The following is a 23,285-nucleotide window of genomic DNA, read 5'->3' on the forward strand; positions in this document are numbered from 1 at the left end:
GCACAAAAGAATGATCACTTCGTAGTAGCATGTTTCATTTTCACTGCTTTGGCGGACATAGAACTCTGCGCACCAAAATAATAACGCAGTTATTATATTATCATCACATTAACATTACTAACTTCGCTTGATAATTTGCCCCCTTCATCGCAAACAGAAGAAAAAATTAAAACTTTGGCAGCTGCTATTACCATAGCCCTGCAACACATAACCTACTAGCTAACGTTAGTACCATTTACTGTATACGTTATAAGGGCTAGTACTCGGTCGGTAGCTAACGCCACGGATTGTCTGCGATTCAGGTTAACTTTCGTGGTCGGACACGCTAACGTTAACTAAAATAATTACCTCAATAACCCATTTACACTGCTCTTATCCCATACATTCATCACTGACATCAGGTAGGCGAACGATATTCCCGCGAAGTAGCTAGCTACATCCCTGCTATGGCTAATCATATTGCTAGGCTCCACTCCACATGTGCCACGTTAGCTAACTTAGTCAAAAAGTACCGCGAACTACAGTATAACACTCCAAATATACACTCTAGTTCCTCAAAACACATTATACACATTTCCCTCCTAATACAGTAGCGCTGCATCACTTATAAACCATTATCTCACCTGCAATATACAATACAATGCACAAAAGAATGATCACTTCGTAGTAGCATGTTTCATTTTCACTGCTTTGGCGAACATAGAGCTCTGCGCACCAAGACATCCCATTTCCTTCCCAAGCAGCTCCGCTACTGCCCTCTGCTGTGCATTGCGAGTACTGCATACTCAGCCATATATACCTGACCCAGATGACAAATATACATGAATACTAACAGTAAAATAAAAGAATACCTCCCACAGCCGCTATACTTAAATCTAAACAATGTAAACTAAAACAAGAAAATAGGGAATAGGGGGGTCACCCGTCATTGGCTCTATATTGCCACATTAGTTTCACTTAGGATATTTGTCTGAAATAATTTCACAGTAAAATTTTCAATTCATTCAAAAGAAATTGCCCATGAGTGTCATTAAATATAAATCACAGCCTCATACTCATTCGTGGAGAGTATGGAGAGTAATTGGAGAGTAATTGATTCAGTGTTAAAATATTTTAGTTTAGAAGTTTAAAAGTACTGTCCAAAATCATTTCATTTTACCAGGGTAAATTCATAGTTTTGAATGGACGTCAATCAGGAAAATAGCTTTTTGGCACCAGAGGCTTCCTAAACTACAATACCTCGAGTAACAGGTCCCCTGCGATAATCATTCTCTTGTCGGACGAATGCGCATCATCGTCTGTGCTACTTATAGGGTGGGGTTAACTTTTTCTCCCCAAGAGTATGAACCAATATTTAGTGGTATTATTACAGCAAAATGAAAATGCTGTGCGCATTTACTCATATATTCAGTATTGTTATGGAATGTGACATTTCATGAAATATGTCCTGCCACTGCTGCAATAAACCACTGACTAAAATTTGCTCTACTAGGGGGACTTTGAGGTAGACATATGGGCTTTGTAGTTTTGTGGAGTGTATTTTTGTAGTCCATGGTACCGACATCCTCGCTTGAAAGAACATTTTAAATCAAGATTATGTATTAAGCCTGTCTTAACTTAAATGGTCTTAGGACAGAAGTGAAGTTATTAAACTGAAATGACTGGAAAGTTCATCTCAAGCCTGAGAATGTGATTCATATCTTGATTTGTGTTTTTTAATAGCTGCAATGCTCTTTTCAATTCATAGCAAGAAGACATTGAATGGCACTGAAAGAAAAAAAATTTACACACTTTTTTGTATCTGTGCTGCAGGATCAGCTTTGTCTACATATATATATTAACTTGAGTCTTTTGGCTAACTGCATGAATACAAAGAGCCCTTCACTTCTTAAAAGGGGGACTTCAGGAGGAGGAAGTGAAAGATGCCCCATGTTTAAAATCATATTACCCATATAATGTAGTCTGAAGCCATGTAAGGATTTACCTTTGCAGTCAGTTTAACAGATGTGCCAGGTATATACCGTCAACAGATTTGCAATAATCTAGCCTATATAGTGCTGAAAGTATGGTGGTCTAACGATCTTGGATGATGTTCTGGCCCTCGCAGTGAACAGTACTGGTGCTCCCTCAATACCAATTGTGACAAAATTAAATACATTGATAATGAAATGAATAAATAAGCAATTAAGTAATGAGCAGTGTAATTAATATATATTAATTTTTTGTCTCTTCGTGAACAGCTACGCTGCACAAATTCATCTGCAAAGAGAATACATCTTGCAAATGAGTTGGACACACCAACTTCACCCATCCAGGAAGCATTTTTTTAAAATTGCGTAGTAGGTGGAGACAGGCTCAAACACTGTTACTGTATAACTGTAGTTCGTATTTTATCGGTGCGTTTTAGCTACCTTCCTAGTCAGCTAGTTTAGTTAGCCTGTAGCTACTGCTCTCTATGGCTCTTGTACTCAATGCCTGGATGGGCTGCCAAAAATGAGGGTGACTGATGTCCATCTTTATGCTAAAGCGAGCAGTAAATATCTACCAGTAATATATGTTCAGAGACTGCTCAGTTATGTTGGTATGGATTTATACATTATTTTAGCTTTCTGAGAGGCACTAGTTGTGAAAGGGGCGTGGAAGTTCACATGGGAAGTGATGTGAAGGTGCTCAGTCATAACCCTGCCCTCAAATCGCCAGCTGAAGCCGGTCAGCAGGATATGCTCCGCATCAGCACTCAACAGCAACTCTTCTGATTGATCAAGCACCTACAGTCTGCCTGTGTCAGTCCAGACAACATCAAAGGAAGAAGCTGCACAGTTCAGCTGCAGCATTGCAGAGTGAAGATGAGCTGAGGCTGGCTAACCTTAGTGTGTGCCCTGCCAAAACTGAATGGTGGAATGAAAAAATGTATCATTTAAAAATGTGTTAATTTTATCATGTTAAAATACATGTTGACTTTTTAAAATCCCTGGTTGATTGTTCTCTTTCTCCCAGAGCAAAGCTAAGGAGCTTCCGCTGTCGGCTGTGCGCTTCATGGAGGAGCTGGGTGAGTGCACCTTTGGCAGGGTGTACAGAGGCCACCTGTACCTGCCGGGGATGGAGCAGGCCCAGCTGGTAGCCATCAAGACCCTGAAGAACCCCTCCAGCCCGCAAATGTGGGGTGAGTTCCAGCAGGAGGTGTCGCTGCTGGCTGAGCTGCACCACCACAATGTGGCGTCCCTGCTGGGCGTGGTCACGCAGGACATGCCCGTCTGCATGCTGCTGGAGTTCCTGAGCCAAGGCGACCTGCGGCAGTTCCTCATCTCGCGCTCGCCGCACTCGGACGTGGGCGGGGCCAGCAGCAGCGAGGAGGACGGCACGGCGCACTCCGGCCTGGACCACGGCGACCTCCTGCGCCTGTCCGCGCAGGTGGCGGCCGGCATGGAGTACCTGTCCGGCCGCTCGTTCGTGCACAAGGACCTGGCCACCCGCAACGTCCTGGTGGGCGAGCGCATGCACCTCAAGATCTCGGACCTGGGCCTGTCCCGGGACGCCTACACCTCCGACTACCTCTACGCCCCCAACAGGCGCCCGCTGCCGGTCCGCTGGATGTCCCCGGAAGCCATCGCCTGCGGCACCTTCACCACCGACTCTGACATCTGGGCGTTCGGCGTGGTGCTGTGGGAGATCTTCAGCTTCGGCCTGCAGCCCTACTGCGGCTTCAGCAGCCAGGAGGTGGTGGACGTGGTACACCAGCGGCAGCTGCTGGCCTGCCCGCCGTCCTGCCCGGCCTGCCTGTACGGCCTGATGGTGGAGTGCTGGCGGGCCCCGCCCAGCGGCCTCGCTTCAGGGACATCCACTCGCGCCTGAGGGCCTGGGGAGCACTCCCGTCCCACACCAGCTCGACCACGCCCTCAGGGGGCAACGCCACCACCCAAACCACCTCCCTGAGCGCCAGTCCCATCAGCAGCACTGGGAGCCCCCGCTACGCCGGCTACACCTACCCGGCGCACGGCCAAGCCCTGCCCCCACCCCATATCGCAGGCTTCGTGGCGGCTCCTTTGCCCCTAAGCCAGAGATTTATCCCCGTCAATGGCTATGTGGTATCCCCCTGCTACGCCCCTTTCCCTACGGCCGACCTCCTGCCGCCGGGTCCCACCCGCTCCCCTGCGCACTGCCCGCCCCCCAAAAGCCGCTCCCCCAGCTCCGCCAGCAGCTCTGCCAGCACGGGCCCAACCGGGACCAGTGCGCCCTCCATCTGCTCCAGCCATGACACTGCCGTGCCGCTGGTGCCCCATTGCTTTCCCCGACCCGCAGTCACACACCAAAAGGCTCTGCAGAGTCAAAAGGCCCTACAGGCCAGCCCCACACACGCCACTCTGCACCTCACTGACCCTAGCCGGCACAGCTTGAATCCAGCATAACTGCCCACTTGTAGCCCAGTATTTTTGTACATTTCCTTTTTTTTTATTTTTTTTTTTACAAATAATTATTTAACTTTTTTGGGAGGGGTGGGGGGTTATTGGGGCTGTACATATGAAAGCCTTGAATGGAATTCACAGATTTATAAGTTTTTTTATAATTAAAATGTACAAAAAAATGTATTCAAAAACAACTATTAGACTGCGTTGTACTGCAACTGTACTTGTTTGCTTCTGATGCTATCGTGTGTCAGTTTTCCATTTTGTCACAGAAACTGTTGCTAGCCAGCCAATTAGAGGAAGTACATTTCTACTCAATATAAGTTGCATTTTTGGTAGAAAGGAGCAAAGACCATCATATCTAAAAGCATTAGATCCAATTTGTAGATGTGGAAGCTGTTAAAAAAAATACTGCAAGGAACTTTGAGAGCTTGTACTTTTGTTGCCAACAGCAAAGATCAAACCACATTACTTGCTGGTGAAGTATAATCTTCAGCCAGACCAGTCAGTTCCTTCACTTTATATTGAGTAGAAGCAGCCTGTTAATGTGTATTATCTTTTAGCGAATTCTTTAAGTCATGCAAAGCAGGATGAGCAGGCTATTATATACTGTACAGTTTATGTAATATGTTGGCAGTTGTTGCTGCCTAGTGACTTTGCTACAGATTTTCTTATTTCAGAATGGCCTCTTATGTTCTTTTCTTTATGGTAGTTCCCTGTAAAGACCAGAGAAACTTTATACCGAAGGGTCAATCTTAGTTTGATTCGTTTTCTATGTTTAGCGAATGTACTCACCTCTTGTTTAATTAAAAATGAGTTGGAACATTTTCATGTGTTTACAAATGAAATGTCAAGTGGTCCTGTTTTTGCTTTGTACAAAAATAGATAATTGAGTCGTGTATTTTTGTTGCTTCAGATCACTCTGCTTCATATAAATTGACAGAGATTGGTAGGGAGTTTTAAATCAAAGTTATAGTTTCAACCAAGCTTTTTGTCAAATGACAGGAGCCATACATTTCAGACTCGTTTTTGCATTGTATTTTCATATATTTCTGAATTATACAATCGGTGGTGTCCTATTATTATGCCTTTTCAATGATTTCTTAATAATGACATCTTTGTCTGTGCAGTGAATTTAATTAATCCAAAAACCTGCCTGAGGCACACTTTTTAATGTACTATTTACAGATACTCCCCTTTATTTCATTATGGGGTGGTGCTGGGGTGGCTTTCACAATATATGATAGGCCTACTACTTGAATAACCAGATTTAGGCAGAAGGGAACTTTGACAAAAGTGTACTTGGTTCACTTTTGAGCTGTCATAGTAGTAAGCCACTAGTGCACAATGGATGTTTGTTACATTTGAGTTTTATGAACTACAAGTAAGCCAGTTTCTCAATGGCAGACTAGTGGATCTATATTTAAACTAAATGTGTAAGGCTTTTTTTTCTTTCTTTTTTTGATGCATGGTAGGTTTTATCTAAATGCAGTGACAGCATATAGCCTTATTTCCATTTTGGAATTTTTTTCGATACAATTGTGTCGCCATAGTAACACATTACCTACTCCTGCAGGTCAGGCACTTTTCACAGTAAGAAAAAATATTATGACAGTGCTTCTGATATTGCTTGCGTCGAAAGCGCTGCGACGAAAACAGATTTTTTTACAGACAGATTTTTTACAAACCTGGCCAGAATGTAAACAAGTCATGGATTCTTCGTGATGACAAGAAATTTGACAACACTAAGCCTATTGTTTCTCTTCTTCTTTTTTAAGATTGGCACTTTGCATTCACTGTACCTAATCTTTTATTCTTGGAAAATGATTTGTTTTTGGCTGTAGGCTAGTAATGATAGATACGCTCCACAAGATGGCAGTAAATGTTTAAACTTGTTGCTGCTGAATTTTCATCAAAAGGTAAGTGACTTATAAATATTTTAATTAAATCCAGTTCATAACTACAATCTCATTAGCGCTCCAAAAGGCTTCCCTGAGTCTCCATAGAGGAACCCTATCTAGTTCAGTGGTTCATTTTTGGGCAAAATGGTTAAATATTGTAGTTTTCACACTTTTCAAACCAACCATAGAGTTCTAGTAAGAAAAAAGTTTCCCATATGAAGTCTTTTTTTTTCCTGAGTGTATAGGTTTACAATCAAAGTTGAGGTTGATGTAAACTTGGATCCTGTGCAAGAGTTCTGTTTTGTAGTAAATATTGTGGCATATTATTAAACCTTTATTTAACCAGGAAAACCTCATTGATCTTTTTTTCACGACTGTCCCGCCAAGGCAGGCAGCAGCACATGGTTGCGGACTGACAATAATGATTACAGAAGACGAGGTTAAAAAAACCTGAAAAAGACAATCACAGAATGGATTGTCTCCACTATATTTGTATTATCCAATGCTGCAGAATACACAAGGCAGTTTACTGTTGCACAGCTCTTGTTCTGAAAATAGCCTAATGATAATCTGAGAAACGGATGTTTTTCTCTTTTTTTTGTGTGTGTGTGCCGTGTCCCTCTCTTTTGCGTTCTCAGACCATGTCAAACCCGGTCGTGGAGGGTGCAGGTGAACTGTTGGGTGAGAACCTGTCTGCCCTTCCACAAGCGACGCCGAATGGTGGCCTTGACGAAAGTGAGAATCTGTGATACCAGGCCGGTGAGGTAGAGGGCGAAGAGAGAGATTCATACATTACTGCTTGAATACTGGCATGTCCGCAGGGGGTTTCCCTGGATAATGGCATAGTGTGCTTGTAGAAACTTTGTGGTGTATAGTTCACTCTGATGGTAAGGTTCAGCATCGGTGAGGTTTACATTACATTACAGGCATTTAGCAGACGCTCTTATCCAGAGCGAATGACACAACATTCTACATAGCTTTTACATTGCATCCATTTATACAGCTGGATCTGAAGCAATGCAGGTTAAGTACCTTGATCAAGGGTACAACGGCAGTATCTATTTGATGGACCCCGCCTACATAGTACTGCCCCTAAAATGGACAGTTAGGGGGTCCTGGTATCCCACACATCTTCGCCAGACATAAAATATATATATTTTTTTTTTTTTTGACTGACAATAGTGCATATGCATTGGGAATTTCTCATTAAGGGGGCAAATTTTATAAGGGCGCCTTTTTTGTTTCATTGTATATTGTAAATAAACCAGATGAACCACACAAACTGCTATGCTTTTAAAATAATAATATTGGCATTTGAGTCAATTTGATTGAAGCTAAGCAGGTGGCTGATTATGTCACTCACGTGCCTGTAGGGTAATGGCTATCTTGCAAGTTTAGCATATAATAATCAGTTCCTCTCTTGTTCTCTCTGTTCACAGATCGTCACTGTTACAACGGCAGTGGGGTGGACTACCGAGGCACAGTCAGCATGACCAGGTCAGGATTACAGTGCCAGCCCTGGAACTCACAGTACCCCCACAGTCACGACTACCTGGCACTGCGGTACCCAGAACTCAGTGGAGGCCACTCCTACTGCCGTAACCCAGGGAACCAGCAGCAGGCGCCCTGGTGCCTGACACTGAATGAGGCTGTACGCATGGAGCTGTGTCACATTGCTCTGTGTGGTGAGAAAACGTCGCAGATGCTCTACTTCCTATTCACATCCACGACTATCTACTGACACAGCATTACTGACACTAGTCTAGTCTGCTGATGTATACTACTGACTACTGATACACACTACTGACACAGCATGTATACTACTGACTACTGATACGCACTGCTGACACAGTATATACACTCATCGGCCACTTCATTAGGTACTTGCTAGTACCGGGTGCAGTCTTCTGCTGCTGTAGCCCATTTGCTTGAAGGTTTGACGTGTTGTGCATTCAGAGATGCTCTTCTGCACACCTCGGTTGTAACGAGTGGTTATTTGAGTTACTGTTGCCTTTCTATCAGCTCAAACCAGTCTGGCCATTCTCCTCTGACCTCTGCCACCAACAAGGCATTTTCGCCCAGAGAACTGCTGCTCACTGGATATTTTCTCTCTTTCGGACCATTCTCTGTAAACCCTAGAGATGGTTGTGCGTGACAATCCCAGTAGATCAGCAGTTTCTGAAATACTCAAACCAGCCCGTCTGGCACCAACAACCATGCCACGTTCAAAGTCACTAAAATCACTTTTCTTCCCCATTCTGATGCTTGGGTTGAACTTCAGCAGATCGTCTTGACCACATCTACATGCCTAAATGCATTGAGTTGCTGCCTCGTGATTGGCTGATTAGATATTTGTGTTAATAAGCAGTTGAACAGTTGTACCTAATGAAGTGGCCGGTGAGTGTATACTACTGACTACTGTCTATTGATACACACTACTGACACAGTACATACATTACTTCGTCCTGTTGCGCAGTACCATGTGGTTTGTGTGATGAACAGACACAGTGTGCTGTGACTTGTGTGATGAACAGATAGAGCCTATGTGCCGTGTGTGTGCGTACAGTGTGTGTGGTGACCAGACAGAGTGCAGTGTCTTCCTGTTGCACAGACACACAGGAGCAGCCCAGTCGCAGCGGTGTGGAGACACTGTCCATTCTGGTCCCCTGCGTGATCCTTCCCCTGGCCATCGCCCTGCTGTTCTTCTTCATCTGCACCTGCCACAACGCCCAGAAGGCCCAACGGTCGCCTGTCCCACGCCAGCCCAAACCTGTCAGGGGCCAGAATGTGGAGATGTCCATGCTCAGTGCTTGCAAGCCCAAGGTAACGGCAGCAGACAGACACACGTGCCTAACGTTTCAGAATTGGATGCAATGAGATGAGAACAGTCTGTCTATTTAGTATGTGAACCTGGACCCACATGGAGCGCATTCAACACAAAACACAGTTATGTTGTAAAGATGTGAAAATCAGGATCGGGTATTATTCCAAACACATTTCCTACCGCAGGGACAGTTGTGTTCTGGAGATGTGTTCTAAAGCAGCAGCATTTTTCACAAATATGATATGGTTCGTTCTGATAACTTCTGAGAGTAGAAAATTTCTTTATTCAACAATTACAAAACCAAGGATGGATGCATTTTGCCAGCCTTGAAATAAAACGTGTCAGTGATTGAAGATATATACACTAATATGTTAATATGTTAAAAAATGAACAGACAGGCCTGGAATTATGTATCTAACATCTAATTATACATTTAACAGCTGTCTTTTTAATGATAACTTAAAATTATTCTCTGATGCTCATGATTTCAATTCACAGAGAAGTCTGTTGAAATCATGTGCATCAGAGAATCATTTTAACCCATTTAGACCTGAGGTGCCCTCTAAAAAAAACATTCTAAAACCCAAGGCATTGTTGTAAACAACCTCCTAAATCCTGAGGGTTTTCTGAAAAACTTAACAGAATTGTCAACGTTCACTAAAACCTTTATTTCTCAGCCTCTTTGGCTTTAATTGGAAATTATTGCCTTTGCCCTAATGTTTATTAACATTTTTTTTTTAAATCAATAAAACTGAAAATGTTGACAAATGTGCTTGTTGTTTCCAGCCATATTTTCAATAAAACACAGTTTGTTCACACTCTTGTGACAGAAACGGGCTCTCTGTAGTGTTCACTGTTAACTGGCACTGCGTTTCTGTCTGTAGTGTCTGTACTTGGATGATTCCATTCTTCACCACCTGAGGGTGTAAGCTTTTAAAAAATACTCTGCGCTCTCGCTGCATTGATGTATAATCGCCTGCCGAACGTGTATTTCAGCAATTCACGATGCATTTAATCGGTCACGTGTCTTGAAAACGATGACAGCATCTAAAACGCGCTCACTTAGCATACGGCTCTAAAGGGAGAAGCATGCAAACGTCGCACCCATCTTAAACGGATATACACGCAAATGTTGTATCCGGTCTTAACAGGTTAATGAAACTGCTGGATATAGAAAATTAAACACATTTTACTTCATCCTCACTTCCCCAACAGGACACTGGTGGAGTAGGGAGCCAGGTAGTCTCTCACAGCTGCCACGGTTCACCCTGTCCAGCACCCTCACTGTCCCCTTGGAGCCCGATTTGGCCCAGCATGGTTTGAATGTGCAGGAGGGGATGCTTCTCTTGGGGTTTAGCTCCAGAGGTGGGCTGCTTTATCCTGCTCCAGGACAGCAGGTTGGTGAGGGCAGCAAGTCCCAAAACGCTCCATTGCACATTCATACCAACCCTGACATATATGTCACATTTCATTCTGTTTCGGAGAAGTGATGATATGACGATAAACACAGTTATAATAATTTAAAAATACCACCAATACTAACCGGCTTTGTCATGGTTCTGTGTTTTCCTGTCTGTGTTTCCCTTGTTGGGCCGCCAGATGGCGGCACTTCTGTTTTGTGTCCTGCTCCCCCCTGTTAATTGTATTATTGTTGTCTCGTTATTCTATCATTGTTCCCACCTGTGTCTTGTTATCCCCTCCTTTTCTGGGTTGATTGTTTTTTGAGTTCACCTGTGTCTTGTTACCCCCTGTCTATTTAAGTTCTTTGTTCCCTTGACTCGGGTGCTGGTTCCTTGTGTTTGTTTCCGACTTGTGTTTCAGACCGTACGTACCTGCCTGTGTTTTTGACCTGTTTGTGTTTCTGACTTTGTTTCCGCCTGTGTGTTTCTGCCGTTTGTTTTCTGTACTGGTGTAGTTCTGTTTTCTTGTATTTTTTTTTAGTTTTCGTTTTATGCCCCTCGTGGCTCTTTGTTTGTTCTGCTTTTTTTTTTTTATAAAGTCTTGTTTGTATCAACTTTTTTGAGTTCCGTGTTTTTTCCCATTCTGCGCCTGGGTCCCACCCCCCGTGACAGGCTTTCTGTTATTTATTTTAAGAATAAACCACATCCTTTGAAAGCACAGCAATTTCCTGTCTTAAAAGCAAGCTCAAAGACATTCTGCACAAACCAGTGATAACATCTAAACGTACGCAGCAGTTTACTCAGTGGAGATGGGGTTCATCAGCTCTTGGTTTGAGGTACTGCTTCTGTGGAGCCTTTGTTCCAGCGTTTGGAGTACTGAGAAATGCGATGTCAAAGAAATTACAAGGAATTCCACACAAAGGCAACCAGAGGCACAATGTGATGGTGTCACAGATTTGAAGAAGGATTTGGCTGGGCTTCCAACGGATCTATGGTCTCTCCAAATTACATACGAAACAACAGTTGTCAGTCTGCTCTTACCCAACACATTTTCTGCATTTCACAATTTGGAGCGTCTCTCTATTTCTGGATGCCTCACTCAGATTCTTCCAGCAGCATTTCAAGGGCTCGGGAACCTGCAGATGCTGACCTTAGAGTCATGTATATTCCGAAATTGTTTCAAAACATCTATCAAGTCAGGTACATTTTCTGACCTGCCCAAACTGGAATCATTGCAACTAACTGGGTATAGAATTTCTGAAATAATGCCTGAAGTCTTCAGTGAAATTCCACAACTGAAATCTCTTGGAATAGATTATTGTTGTATCCAGGAAGTAACAGATGTAATCTGTAGAGTAATCAATGTCACATCACTGAGGAAGCTTCATATTGCAGAGCAGAACATACAAACCCTAAAATACCAAAACTGTTCATCACTGAACATGACAGTTGGTAAGCTGCCTACTTTTCACAGTGTTTCTTTAGATTTTCATAATATAAGCTATATAGAGAAAGATGCACTTAAATACTTCAGAGATGTATCATCCCTTGTTTTATCTAAAAGCAAATTGTTAAGTCAGCTTCCATTGTCTGGTATGAAGAATGTCAATGACTTTTTTTACAGTATTGCAGAAATTGATTTTGAAAGGATTTGTAAAACAGTGTCTATGTTCTCAGTTAAAAGTCTGTCTTTGACATATTACATTATCAGTAACTACACAGTCTCTGCAGTTAAATCCTGTCAAGGACTGAAAGGAATGTCATTATTTGGTTTATCAGACCATACATCAGTTGTCAGTTTGGATTTAAACTTTATTCACGAATGGAAAAATCTCACCAAATTAGCAGTTTCAAATAATGCCTTCAATACTTCAAAATTATGGTTAATTTGTAAACTGCCGGGCCAAGTCACATGGTTAACTACCCTATTATTAACAAATAGTAAAATAAACTTTATTCCTGCAAGACAGTTCTTTTGCTTGGTGAGTTTAGAATATTTTGATTTGTCAAGTAACTTAATTGACAGGATTGCAAATTATGCTTTTCAAGGATTGGTTCAATTGCAATTTTTAATGCTTAAAAAAAATAAGATTTCATATATTGCAACACGCGTTTTTTCTGATTTGCACAATTTAAAATCCCTCATACTCGAACAAAATCCTTTGAAACACATTGAGGAGAACACTTTCAGAAATCTAGCCTCTCTTCAGTTGCTTTCTATAGGAAACCTTCAACCTCAAGATTCTGAGTCAACAGTAAAACTGAACATGACTTATATATTTAACAACATTCCAAGGGGATTAACAAATTTAACCATTAGTTCTGGGAGATGGCCTATACATGTAATTATTGGCAGTAACAGCAAACCTAAAGCAAGGCTTGGATTCCATATAACTGGGAAGATAGTTTCCTTTGATGACTGCAAGAGACCATTTTTTGAATCCATCATAAGTGTTTATGCCGAGACAGACCAGTTACTCTGTGGTTCTCAATTCATGGGAAAGTACTTTCCATTTGTTGAAGACTTTGAATATGTTTCCAGCTTAACAGCTAATTTTCTTGATTTAACTGAACTGAATAGCCTAGTCCATTTAAGGAGATTGGTCATTTGCAACGTAGACTTTAATCTTCAACATAACCTTGATGTCATGTTTCACAACCTAAGTAAGCTAGAAATATTAACTTTGTTTGACTGCCGAATTGATTCCTTGGAGGGAGGCCTGACCAGAGACCTCAGATCGTTGACAGTGGTATTTTTAAAAATTAGTAATACTTTCAGTATAATGGAAAGTTTTACTGAACACTCAAAGCATCTAAAGTATCTATACATTTATCAATCCAAACTTTACTGCCATTGTGACAATGCTTGGCTCATTCTATGGGCAAAACAACAGAGGCAAACTGAAGTCATAATGGGTCCTTCAAAGGAGAACATGAGTTGTGAAGGAGAACATAGCAACTTGAACTTTGTGAAATATGTGGAGGATAACTGCACTACAGAGGTGGAGTTTGTGCTGTTTGTGTCAACGGCCTTAGGGTTGGTCTTTTTCATTCTGGTTGTCATGGTTCACAGCCTGGCTAGTGCATACCTCATTGCTCTCTTCCACATTGCCCATGGTTGGCTGGATGAGGCTCTCCATCCTAGAGCTGGGAGACACTATCGCTTTGATGCTTTTGTGTCTTACTGTGGGAAGGATGAGCGTTGGGTATTTGAGGAGCTGCTGCCCAACCTTGAGGAGCGAGGCCCCCCTTTCCTGCGCCTCTGCCTGCACAATCGAGACTTTCAGCTGGGGAAAGACATCGTGGACAATATCACAGACAGCCTGTACAGCAGCCGCAGGACCCTCTGCCTGGTCAGCCAAAACTATCTCCACAGCAACTGGTGCTCCCTGGAGCTGAAACTGGCCACACATCGCCTGCTGGTTGAACGCAAGGATGTTCTGATCCTCATCTTCCTGGAAAAAATATCCCCTTTCCAGCTGTCAGCCCACCACAGGCTGGCCAGACTGGTGAAGACCAGGACCTACCTAGACTGGCCACAGGACCCAAATCAGCGAGCAGTTTTCTGGGACAGGCTAAGGGCTAAACTTGTACCTACTAGTGGAGGAGCATGAGATTTCAATTTACATAATCTGGAAAAGTGAGGTCAAATTGCAGTTTTATCCTGGAACTATTTTTATTATTATTCATCAGCATTGTACATAACATTTACTACTTTCACTCTGGTATTTTTTCTACGAACATAGGATGTACTCCTGTTAATTTCTCAACATAATCAAGAGAAAAAGAAAATAAATGGCTTAATACACTCATAATTTTGTAAATTTATTATTTTCTGGGAATAAATACATATGTATAAAAAGGGTTGTCTCGATCCTGAATGCTGATTGGCTGAGATCGTGTTATACAGTAAGTGGAAATTTGGAACAGTAATAGTTTATTCAAACAGGCTGTTTAAGAATTGCGGCCTTAGTACTATGCGGTAAACTAGTCTTTTTGTGGTCCAAAGATTTCTTTTTTCTTACTTATTGGTGCTTTCTAAATTTATTATCAGTCAAATTTACGTTCATAAATGGTTATTCATTTATCTTTGTGGGTAGACTACAGAACTTATGATTTTCAGGTTTTTAAAAAAATCTTTATTTCTTTTAATTTTCCATACAGAGTTATAAGTACAGTGAACATAAACAAGTTGTCACCAAGAGTAATACAGTGTATATAATACATTTCAAATTACATTATATTATAGATTCATATTTAATGTTTACCGGTCCAAACTATGTCAGGGGTTACCATGAAGTTCTCAAAACAGACATACGGTATATTAAAGTTTCTGTTGTATATGTCTGCTATTACATAAACATTCCACAATGTGCGAGCCAGGTCACTTTCGCCATCACAAGTTCATTCTTCAAAATATGTATTGATACCACTGATCATTTAGTATGTCCCAGTAACTATTTTCAGGTTTGGCTACAGTCTGTAATATCATCCCATGTTAGTTTCACTTAGGACATTTGTCTGAAATAATTTCACAGTAAAATTTTCAATTCATTCAAGAGAAATTGCCCATGAGTGTCATTAAATATAAATCACAGCCTCATACTCATTCATGGAGAGTATGGAGAGTAATTGGAGAGTAATTGATTCAGTGTTAAAATATTTTTTAAATATTTAATATTAGAAGTTTAAAAGTTTAGAAGTAATGTCCAAAATCATTTCATTTTACCAGGGTAAATTCATAGTTTAGAATGGACGTCAATCAGGAAAATAGCTTTTTGGCACCAGAGGCTTACTAAACTTCAATACCTCGAGTAACAGGTCCCCTGCGGTAATCATTCTCTTGTCGGACGAATGTGCATCATCGTCTGTGCTACTTATAGGGTAGGGTTAACTTTTTCTCCCCAAGAGTATGAACCAATATTTAGTGGTATTATTACAGCAAAACGAAAATGCTGTGCGCATTTACTCCTATATTCAGTATTGTTATGGAATGCGACATTTCATGAAATATGTCCTGCCACTGCTGCAATAAACCACTGACTAAAATTTGCTCTACTAGGGGGACTTTGAGGTAGACATATGGGCTTTGTAGTTTTGTGGAGTGTCTTTTGTAGTCCATGGTACCGACATCCTCGCTTGAAAGAACATTTTAAATCAAGATTATGTATTAAGCCTGTCTTAACTTAAATGGTCTTAGGACAGAAGTGAAGTTATTAAACTGAAATGACTGGAAAGTTCATCTCAAGCCTGAGACGGTGATTCATATCTTGATTTGTGTTTTTTAATAGCTGCAATGCTAAAATGCTCTTTTCAGTTCATAGCAAGAAGACATTGAATGGCACTGAAAGAAAAAAAATTTCCACACTTTTTTGTATCTATGCTGCAGGATCAGCCTTGTCTACATATATATATTAACTTGAATCTTTTGGCTAACTGCATGAATACAAAGAGCCCATCACTTCTTAAAAGGGGGACTTCAGGAGGAGGAAGTGAAAGATGCCCTATGTTTAAAATCTGCATACACAGGTTGTTTTCACACCTTTTCACATGGGTGATTGAGGAACTGAAACCACCCATGCTATACATACATGTGTTAATGTATTTCTCTTACCGCTATTAAGACGCAGACAGAGCTGCAATGTGATTCTAAACTGGAGTAGTGCAATGACCCCATATAATGTAGTCTGAAGCCATGTAAGGATTTACCTTTTGTTACGTCCCCATTGTGGTCTAGGAGTACAGGAGAGTAACAAAATGAATGATCATTAAAGATTAAATTTTACTTACACAATTAATTTACTATACAATGAATAAACAGGAGGGGAAACACGGGGCTGTACCAAACAAAAGAAGATAACCAAAACAGAAATATATAAGCTACTAACAATTCTAGAAATGAAAGAAACTAACTAACTGAAACCCGAAAATCTTCCGAACCTGACTATTCTAAACTGAACAAAAACATACAAGGGTGGTACACGCCCGTATCTATATATATATATATACACACAAGTGAAACTAACAGTGACAGTTAAGAAAACAAACACCTACCTAAATCCCACTCCTTATATATATACACAAGTGAAACTAACAGTGACAGTTAAGAAAACAAACACCTACTTAAATCCCACTCCTAACCCAACACAAAACCAGCAACCAAACCCGAGACGCAAACCCAAACTAGAACCCTTTTCAGAAATTACGATCGATACACAGAAGTCAAAATAGCACGAAGTCACAATAGCAATGCAGGAGTGAACTAACATTCAAATCCAAGTCACTGGGATGCAACTGACAATATTCGCTATATATAGGTGTGGGTCTGTTCCTCATTGGCCGCCAGGCAGGTCCGCAGAAGAGGATTGTGGGGAAAACAACGCACTCTTCCTCTTCTTCACCAATTGCGAAGTGACCCGTAGCAGACTTGACGGAATAATGAGACCAGAAGAAAAAAACAAACCTGGCACGTAACACCTTTGCAGTCAGTTTAACATATGTGCCAGGTATATACCGTCAACAGATTTGCAATAATCTAGCCTATATAGTGCTGAAAGTATGGTGGTCTAACGATCTTGGATGATGTTCTGGCCATCGCAGTGCACAGTAGTGGTGCTCCCTCGAAACCAAATGTGACAAAATTAAATACGTTGATAATGAAATGAATAAATAAGCAATTCAATAATGACTAATGTAATTAATATATATTAATTTTATGTCTCTTCGTGAACAGCTACGCTGCACAAATTCATCTGCAAAGAGAATACGTCTTGCAAATGAGTTGGACACACCAACTTCACCCATCCAGGAAGCATTTTTTTAAATTGCGTAGTAGGTGGAGAACAGGCTCACACACTGTTACTGTATAACTGTAGTTCGTATTTTATCTCCAGTGCCTTTTAGCTACCTTCCTAGTCAGCTAGTTTAGTTAGCCTGTAGCTACTGCTCTCTATGGCTCTTGTACTCAATGCCTGGATGGGCTGCCAAAAATGAGGGTGACTGATGTCCATCTTTATGCCAAAGCGAGCAGTAAATATCTACCAGTAATATATGTTCAGAGACTGCTCAGTTATGTTGGATTTATACATTATTTTAGCTTTCTGAGAGGCACTAGTTGTGAAAGGGGCGTGGAAGTTCACATGGGAAGTGATGTGAAGGTGCTCAGTCATAACCCTGCCCTCAAATCGCCAGCTGAAGCCGGTCAGCTGGATATGCTCTACATCATCACTCAACAGCAGCTCTTCTGATTGATCAAGCACCTACAGTCTGCCTGTGTCAGTCCAGACGACATCTAAGGAAGAAACTGCACAGCTCAGCTGCAGCATTTCAGAGTGAAGATGAGCTGAGGCTGGCTAGCCTTAGTGTGTGCCCTGCCAAATCTGAATGGTGGAATGAAAAAATGTATCATTTAAAAATGTGTTAATTCACATCATGTTGTTTTTACATGTTAAAATACATGTTGAATTTTTTAAATCCCTGGTTGATTGTTCTCTTTCTCCCCGAGCAAAGCTAAGGAGCTTCCGCTGTCGGCTGTGCGCTTCATGGAGGAGCTGGGTGAGTGCGCCTTTGGCAGGGTGTACAGAGGCCACCTGTATCTGCCGGGGATGGAGCAGGCCCAGCTGGTAGCCATCAAGACCCTGAAGAACCCCTCCAGCCCGCAAATGTGGGGTGAGTTCCAGCAGGAGGTGTCGCTGCTGGCTGAGCTGCACCACCACAATGTGGCGTCCCTGCTGGGCGTAGTCACGCAGGACATGCCCGTCTGCATGCTGCTGGAGTTCCTGAGCCAAGGCGACCTGCGGCAGTTCCTCATCTCGCGCTCGCCGCACTCGGACGTGGGCGGGTGCGGGCGACTACCTCTACGCCCCCAACAGGCGCCCGCTGCCGGTCCGCTCTATGTCCCTGGAACCCATCGCCTGCGGCACCTTCACCACCGACTCCGACATCTGGGCGTTCGGCGTGGTGCTGTGGGAGATCTTCAGCTTCGACCTGTGGCTTCAGCAGCCAGGAGGTGGTGGACGTGGTACGGCCTGATGGTGGAGTGCTGGCAGGAGGGCCTCGCCCAGCGGCCTCGCTTCAGGGACTTCCACTCACATCTGACTTGACCACGAAGGCTGGTTTCGATTGGTGATGCTGCCACAGCCGCCATCTTGAATTTGGTTTCCGCTCATTTAACAGAAAACGCCTTTGTCGATCAGGCAGATTGCTTCATATAAACTGACAGAGATTGGTAGGGAGTTTTAAATCAAGGTTATAGCTTCGACCAAGATTTACGTCAAATGATAGGAGCCATACATTTCAGACTCGTTTTTGCATTGTATTTTCATATATTTCTGAAATATATAATCGATGGATTATTATGCATTTTTAGTGATTTCTTAATGACATCTTTGTCTGTGCAGTGAGTTTCATTAATCCAAAAACATGGCTGAGGCGCACTTTTTTATGTACTATTTTCAGATACTCCCCTGAATTTCATTATGGGGTGGTGCTGGGGTGTCTTTCATGATATATGATAGGCCTACTACTTGAATAACCAGGTTTAGGCAGAAGGGAACTTTGACAAAAGTGTACTTGGTTCACTTTTGAGCTGTCATAGTAGTAAGCCACTAGTGCACAATGGATGTTTGTTACATTTGAATTTTTCTGAACTACAAGTAAGCCAGTTTCTCGAAGGCAGACTAGTGGATCTATATTTAAACTAAATGTGTAAGGCTTTTTTTCGTTTTTTTTTTTTTTTTTTGATGCACGGTAGGTTTTGTCTAAATGCAGTGACAGCCTTATTTCCAAATTTTTCGATACAATTGTGTCACTGTAGCAACACATTACCTACTCCTGCAAGTCAGGCACTTTTCACTGTAAGAAAAATATTATGACAGTGCTTCTGATATTGCTTGTGTCAAAAGTTTTGCGACGAAAACAGAGATTTTTTACAGGCAGATTTTTTACACACCTGGCCAGAATAACCCTAACCCTAACAAGTCATGGATTCTTCATGGTAACAAGAAATTTGACAACACTAAGCCTATTGTTTCTCTTCTTCTTTTTTAAGATTGGCACTTTGCATTCACCGTACCTAATCTTTTATTCTTGGAAAATAGTTTGTTTTTGGCTGTAGTCTAGTAATGATAGCTATGCTCCACAAGATGGCAGTAAATGTTTAAACTTGTTGCTTAACAACCAGTCCAAACAACACTGCTGAAACTGATTTTCATCAAAAGGTAAGTGACTTATAAATAATTTAAATAAATCTGGCTCATAACTACACTCTCATTAGGACTCCAAACAGCTTCCCTGTGTCTCCATAGAGGAACCTTATCTAGTTCAGTGGTTCTTTTTTGGGCAAAATGGTTAAATATTGGAGTTTTCACACTTTTCAAACCTGCCATAGAGTTCTAGAAAGAAAAATGCTTCCCATATGGAGACGAGTCTTTTTTTTCCTGAGTGTATAGGTTTACAATCAAAGTTGAGGTTGATGTAAACTTGGCTCCTATGCAAGAGTTCTGTTTTGTAGTAAATATTGTGGTATATTATTAAATATTTAACCAGGAAAACCTCATTGAGATTAAAAATCTCTTTTTCATGACTGTCCCAGGCAAGACAGGCAGCAGCCCATGGTTGCGGACTGACAATAAAGATTACAGAAGACGAGGCTAAAAAAATAAACTGGAAAAAGACAATTGCAGTATGGACTGTCTACACATTATTTGTATTGTCTAATGCTACAGACTAGACAAGGCAGTTTACTGTTGCACAGCTGTTGTTCTGAAAATACCATAATGATAATCTGAGAAACGGATGTTTTTCTCTTTTTTTGTGTGTGTGTGCCGTGTCCCTCTCTTTTCCGTTCTCAGACCATGTCAAACCCGGTCGTGGAGGGAGCAGGTGAACTGCTGGGTGAGAACCTGTCTGCCCTTCCACAAGCGATGCCGAATGGTGGCCTTGACAAAAGTGAGAATCTGTGATACCAGGCCGGTGAGGTAGAGGGCGAAGAGAGAGATTCATACATTACTGCTTGAATTCTTACACATAATTCACATCTCTTGAACTCCACCGCATTGGGCTTTTGTTAGCAATGGCTGTGGGAGCTGATATACTGGCCTTCAGTCAGGGTATTATTGCCCGCTGTGAAGTAAACACGCCACCTGGGACCTGGACTCCTTGTCCCTGAATCTAGATTTAGGACCTAAGTTTACCCCTTTTCCCACTGTAGGAGCTAGACCAGGAGAGAACTTGCGGTGTGACAGGTCAGTGCAGCATTATCTGAACTGCCTGGATTTTGTGTCAAGATTTACCTTTCACCAATTGCCCCTCTCCTCAGAGGTACTCGATGCATTGGCTATTTCACATAACGTTTTAAGTGTGCCAGCCTCTGCAGGGGGCTGCCTGATCTGAAAGATCTACCTTTGCCTGAATGCAAACTGTTGAGGTTGATAAAAATCTAAAAATACCAATCTAAAAAGAGTAAAAGTACAACAAAAGAACATGATAAAATGCATGTGGGTAACAATGGAAGTTCAAAAAGAATGCATTTCGAACTAGGCTTACAATGAACTTGTTTTCTTACATTCTTGAAATGTCTTTCACAATTTTTTCAAAAATAACCAAAACTAACTCAAATCGTGCAGTCAAGCTTTAATGTCAGCAAGCACATATTTCAGTTTTTACCATTTTATAGTGCATTTGAGCTACATTCTCCATGTTGAAATTCCTTGCAGGGCCAGTTTTTTTTTTATTTGTTAAAAAAGAAAGAAAAAAAACAAGGGAAGCATAACGATAGTTCTTTGCCATTGGTTTCAGGGCTGTCAGGAGAATATGCTTTGAGGAATACTTGGAAGCATGGATGAAGCTGGCTACAACAGGGACAAGAATTCACATGAGGAATCTGAGTACGTCTGAGCATTAGAACTGCCCAATGATTACAGATGTTTTTATAGCATTATTTTTCCTAATAGCATCTCTAAATACAGCTGCAATGTATGTGTTTAATAAACTAAATGCAATTCACATTGAGGAGTTTTATTACTCAGTTTATTAAACATTGAAGACATTAGCTGAGAGATTGCTTACTTTCATACACCCAACCCCCACTGGACATTGTTAAAATAACTAACAAAGCAATGGTCACAAAAAATCCATATTAAAGAACTGCAACTTGTGGTATAGTGTACAGCCAATGTTCGTCAAATTTACTAAACTTTTTACTAAAGCAGCACTAGTGACTTCTGTTCTCCTCTTGTTTCAGCTTTGGAGGAGCTAATCAAGTATGAGGAGGCATTTGCCATGCATAGTGGGACACAAAACATGTCTTTAGAGAGGACTCTGCACCAATCCAGGTTCCATTTTACAGTATTCTGATATTACTGTATTGTATCTATAAATTTGAAATGCACTTGTACGTGAGGGAACGATCCATAACATGCCTTACCTTCAGTTGGCCATCTTGTGGCCGGCATAAAAGAGCATGAGTAATAATTATACTGCAGTGCATACAGAGAGTACAGTGTTTGATTCCTATGAGTCGTGAGTTCTGCTTTTCTCAGCACTGAAGGCAGCTTGCACAAGCAGCCAGACAAACTGAAGAAAACCTGCACCAAAAAAGACCGTAAACTTGAGAGACTTAACCGAATGAAAAGAATTTACCTGCTGTATAGAGCTCCAGGTGAGCATCACTGTGACTCTCCTACAGATAAAAATGACACTGCTCTCCAACAATAGTTTTTCATAAAAAAATAATTGTACATGTATTAGATGCCCAAAAACAATGGGCAAATATAGAGTTTAGATATCAAAGGGTTAATCTTGGTAAGAACATACCCTTGACATATTGCCTATAAACATGGATTTAGATCTGTGTGTCTATGTGTCTGTGTGTGTGTGTGTGTCTGCAGACCAACAAGCATCAGCGTGGAGGGAACTCCCAGCCAGTAGGGATTGCCCTGCTGGCCCTGACACACAGGAGCACTGGGAGACTGAAGTCGACACCCTTGTAGCCTGGACACACACCCTGTCAGTCAAGGAAATGGAGGAGGAATTACCTCAAGAAGCAGTTGCTTAAATGAATTGTGCGTTTTCTGGGGAGTTTTGATATTCTTTGAATTTTCGCAAGTCTTGAAATGGCTCAGACATTTTAAGTGCAGAATATGTTTTGATATTTAATTATCAAAATTAAATAGTGCCCCCTTCCTGATTTCCTCTAGTATCACACTGAATGGTTTCAGATCCTTTAGACAAAATATAGTATTAGACCAGTGGTTCTTAACCTTGTTGGAGGCACCGAACCCCACCAGTTTCATATGCTCATTCACCGAACCCTTCTTTAGTAAAAAATAGTGTAATAATGCAGACTAGACTGAGGGGTGGACCTCTGCGGCGGAGGCTCCACCGAACCCCTGAGACCGACTCACCGAACCCCTAGGGTTCGACCGAACCCAGGTTAAGAACCACTGTATTAGACGAAGGGACACTGAGTAAACACAAACACATTTAATTTTTTTTTTTTTTTTTCATTTATTTAATGAAAAAAGTTAACAAAAAAAATGAATTTTCAATAAAAAAAACTATTGAAAATGATTAGTCCTATTGCATTCATTTTCACTTCACAATCCATTCCATGGTGCTAGGTTTTGATTTTAAAATAACGGAAACCACAATCATTAAATATCTGGTATGCTATTCATAAATCTACGCTATAAGTAGGCCTACAGATAATGTCACGCCGTGTAACAAATTCAAGCGACCTCCTTTTTAAATTTAATGT

At 41.5% G+C, this 23,285-nt stretch overlaps 4 protein-coding genes across 12 annotated transcripts in view; all 4 read left to right on the forward strand.

Moving 5' to 3' along the window:
* LOC118230352 (inactive tyrosine-protein kinase transmembrane receptor ROR1-like) overlaps window positions 1-5,242 on the forward strand; it is a 91,038-nt gene extending 85,796 nt beyond the window's left edge. Inside the window, 2 exon segments of the mRNA XM_035423283.1 lie at window positions 2,998-3,802; window positions 3,805-5,242. Coding sequence (XP_035279174.1) covers window positions 2,998-3,802; window positions 3,805-4,406 — 1,407 coding nt within the window. The 3' untranslated portion in view covers window positions 4,407-5,242.
* A 1,512-nt stretch (window positions 5,243-6,754) lies between these two features.
* Window positions 6,755-22,750, forward strand: LOC118230359. 8 transcript variants are annotated; one of them, XM_035423298.1, is made up of 8 exons: window positions 19,494-19,746; window positions 20,121-20,210; window positions 20,380-20,476; window positions 20,739-20,772; window positions 21,326-21,414; window positions 21,771-21,861; window positions 22,069-22,187; window positions 22,417-22,750. In XM_035423298.1, the coding sequence occupies exons 3-8, from the start codon at window positions 20,383-20,385 to the stop codon at window positions 22,581-22,583; spliced, it is 594 nt and encodes a 197-aa protein (XP_035279189.1). In that variant the 5' UTR covers window positions 19,494-19,746; window positions 20,121-20,210; window positions 20,380-20,382; the 3' UTR covers window positions 22,584-22,750. The 8 variants fall into 8 exon arrangements, 6 of the variants coding, with proteins under 6 accessions (XP_035279186.1, XP_035279189.1, XP_035279188.1 ...); XR_004765834.1 differs by lacking the exon at window positions 20,121-20,210 and having other exon boundaries at window positions 19,489-19,746; window positions 20,380-20,500; XM_035423297.1 differs by having other exon boundaries at window positions 19,494-20,210.
* On the forward strand, window positions 7,808-19,255 carry LOC118230360 (inactive tyrosine-protein kinase transmembrane receptor ROR1-like). Of its 2 annotated transcripts, none has more exons than XM_035423302.1 (3): window positions 7,808-7,989; window positions 8,916-9,127; window positions 18,033-19,255. In XM_035423302.1, the coding sequence occupies exons 2-3, from the start codon at window positions 9,090-9,092 to the stop codon at window positions 18,628-18,630; spliced, it is 636 nt and encodes a 211-aa protein (XP_035279193.1). In that variant the 5' UTR covers window positions 7,808-7,989; window positions 8,916-9,089; the 3' UTR covers window positions 18,631-19,255. The 2 variants fall into 2 exon arrangements, with proteins under 2 accessions (XP_035279193.1, XP_035279194.1); XM_035423303.1 differs by having other exon boundaries at window positions 18,038-19,255.
* Window positions 11,012-14,343, forward strand: LOC118230354 (toll-like receptor 12). Its single transcript, XM_035423286.1, has one exon. The coding sequence runs from the start codon at window positions 11,338-11,340 to the stop codon at window positions 14,140-14,142; it is 2,805 nt and encodes a 934-aa protein (XP_035279177.1). The 5' UTR covers window positions 11,012-11,337; the 3' UTR covers window positions 14,143-14,343.
* Window positions 22,751-23,285: the final 535 nt, after the last annotated feature.

This window comes from Anguilla anguilla, chromosome 6 (assembly GCF_013347855.1).
Source record: "Anguilla anguilla isolate fAngAng1 chromosome 6, fAngAng1.pri, whole genome shotgun sequence".
NCBI classification, from domain to species: domain Eukaryota; kingdom Metazoa; phylum Chordata; class Actinopteri; order Anguilliformes; family Anguillidae; genus Anguilla; species Anguilla anguilla.

Coding starts and splice junctions, on each gene's coding strand:
- LOC118230359 (XM_035423295.1), top strand. CDS start 6,886: ATGTTTTTCTCTTTTTTTTGTGTGTGTGTGCCGTGTCCCTCTCTTTTG. Junction 20,773..21,325: donor GAGAACTTGCGGTGTGACAG/GTCAGTGCAGCA, acceptor CATTGGTTTCAG/GGCTGTCAGGAGAATATGCT. Junction 21,415..21,770: donor AATTCACATGAGGAATCTGA/GTACGTCTGAGC, acceptor CTCTTGTTTCAG/CTTTGGAGGAGCTAATCAAG.
- LOC118230360 (XM_035423302.1), top strand. CDS start 9,090: ATGTGGAGATGTCCATGCTCAGTGCTTGCAAGCCCAAG. Junction 9,128..18,032: donor TCAGTGCTTGCAAGCCCAAG/GTAACGGCAGCA, acceptor TTTCTCCCCGAG/CAAAGCTAAGGAGCTTCCGC.
- LOC118230354 (XM_035423286.1), top strand. CDS start 11,338: ATGGGGTTCATCAGCTCTTGGTTTGAGGTACTGCTTCTGTGGAGCCTT.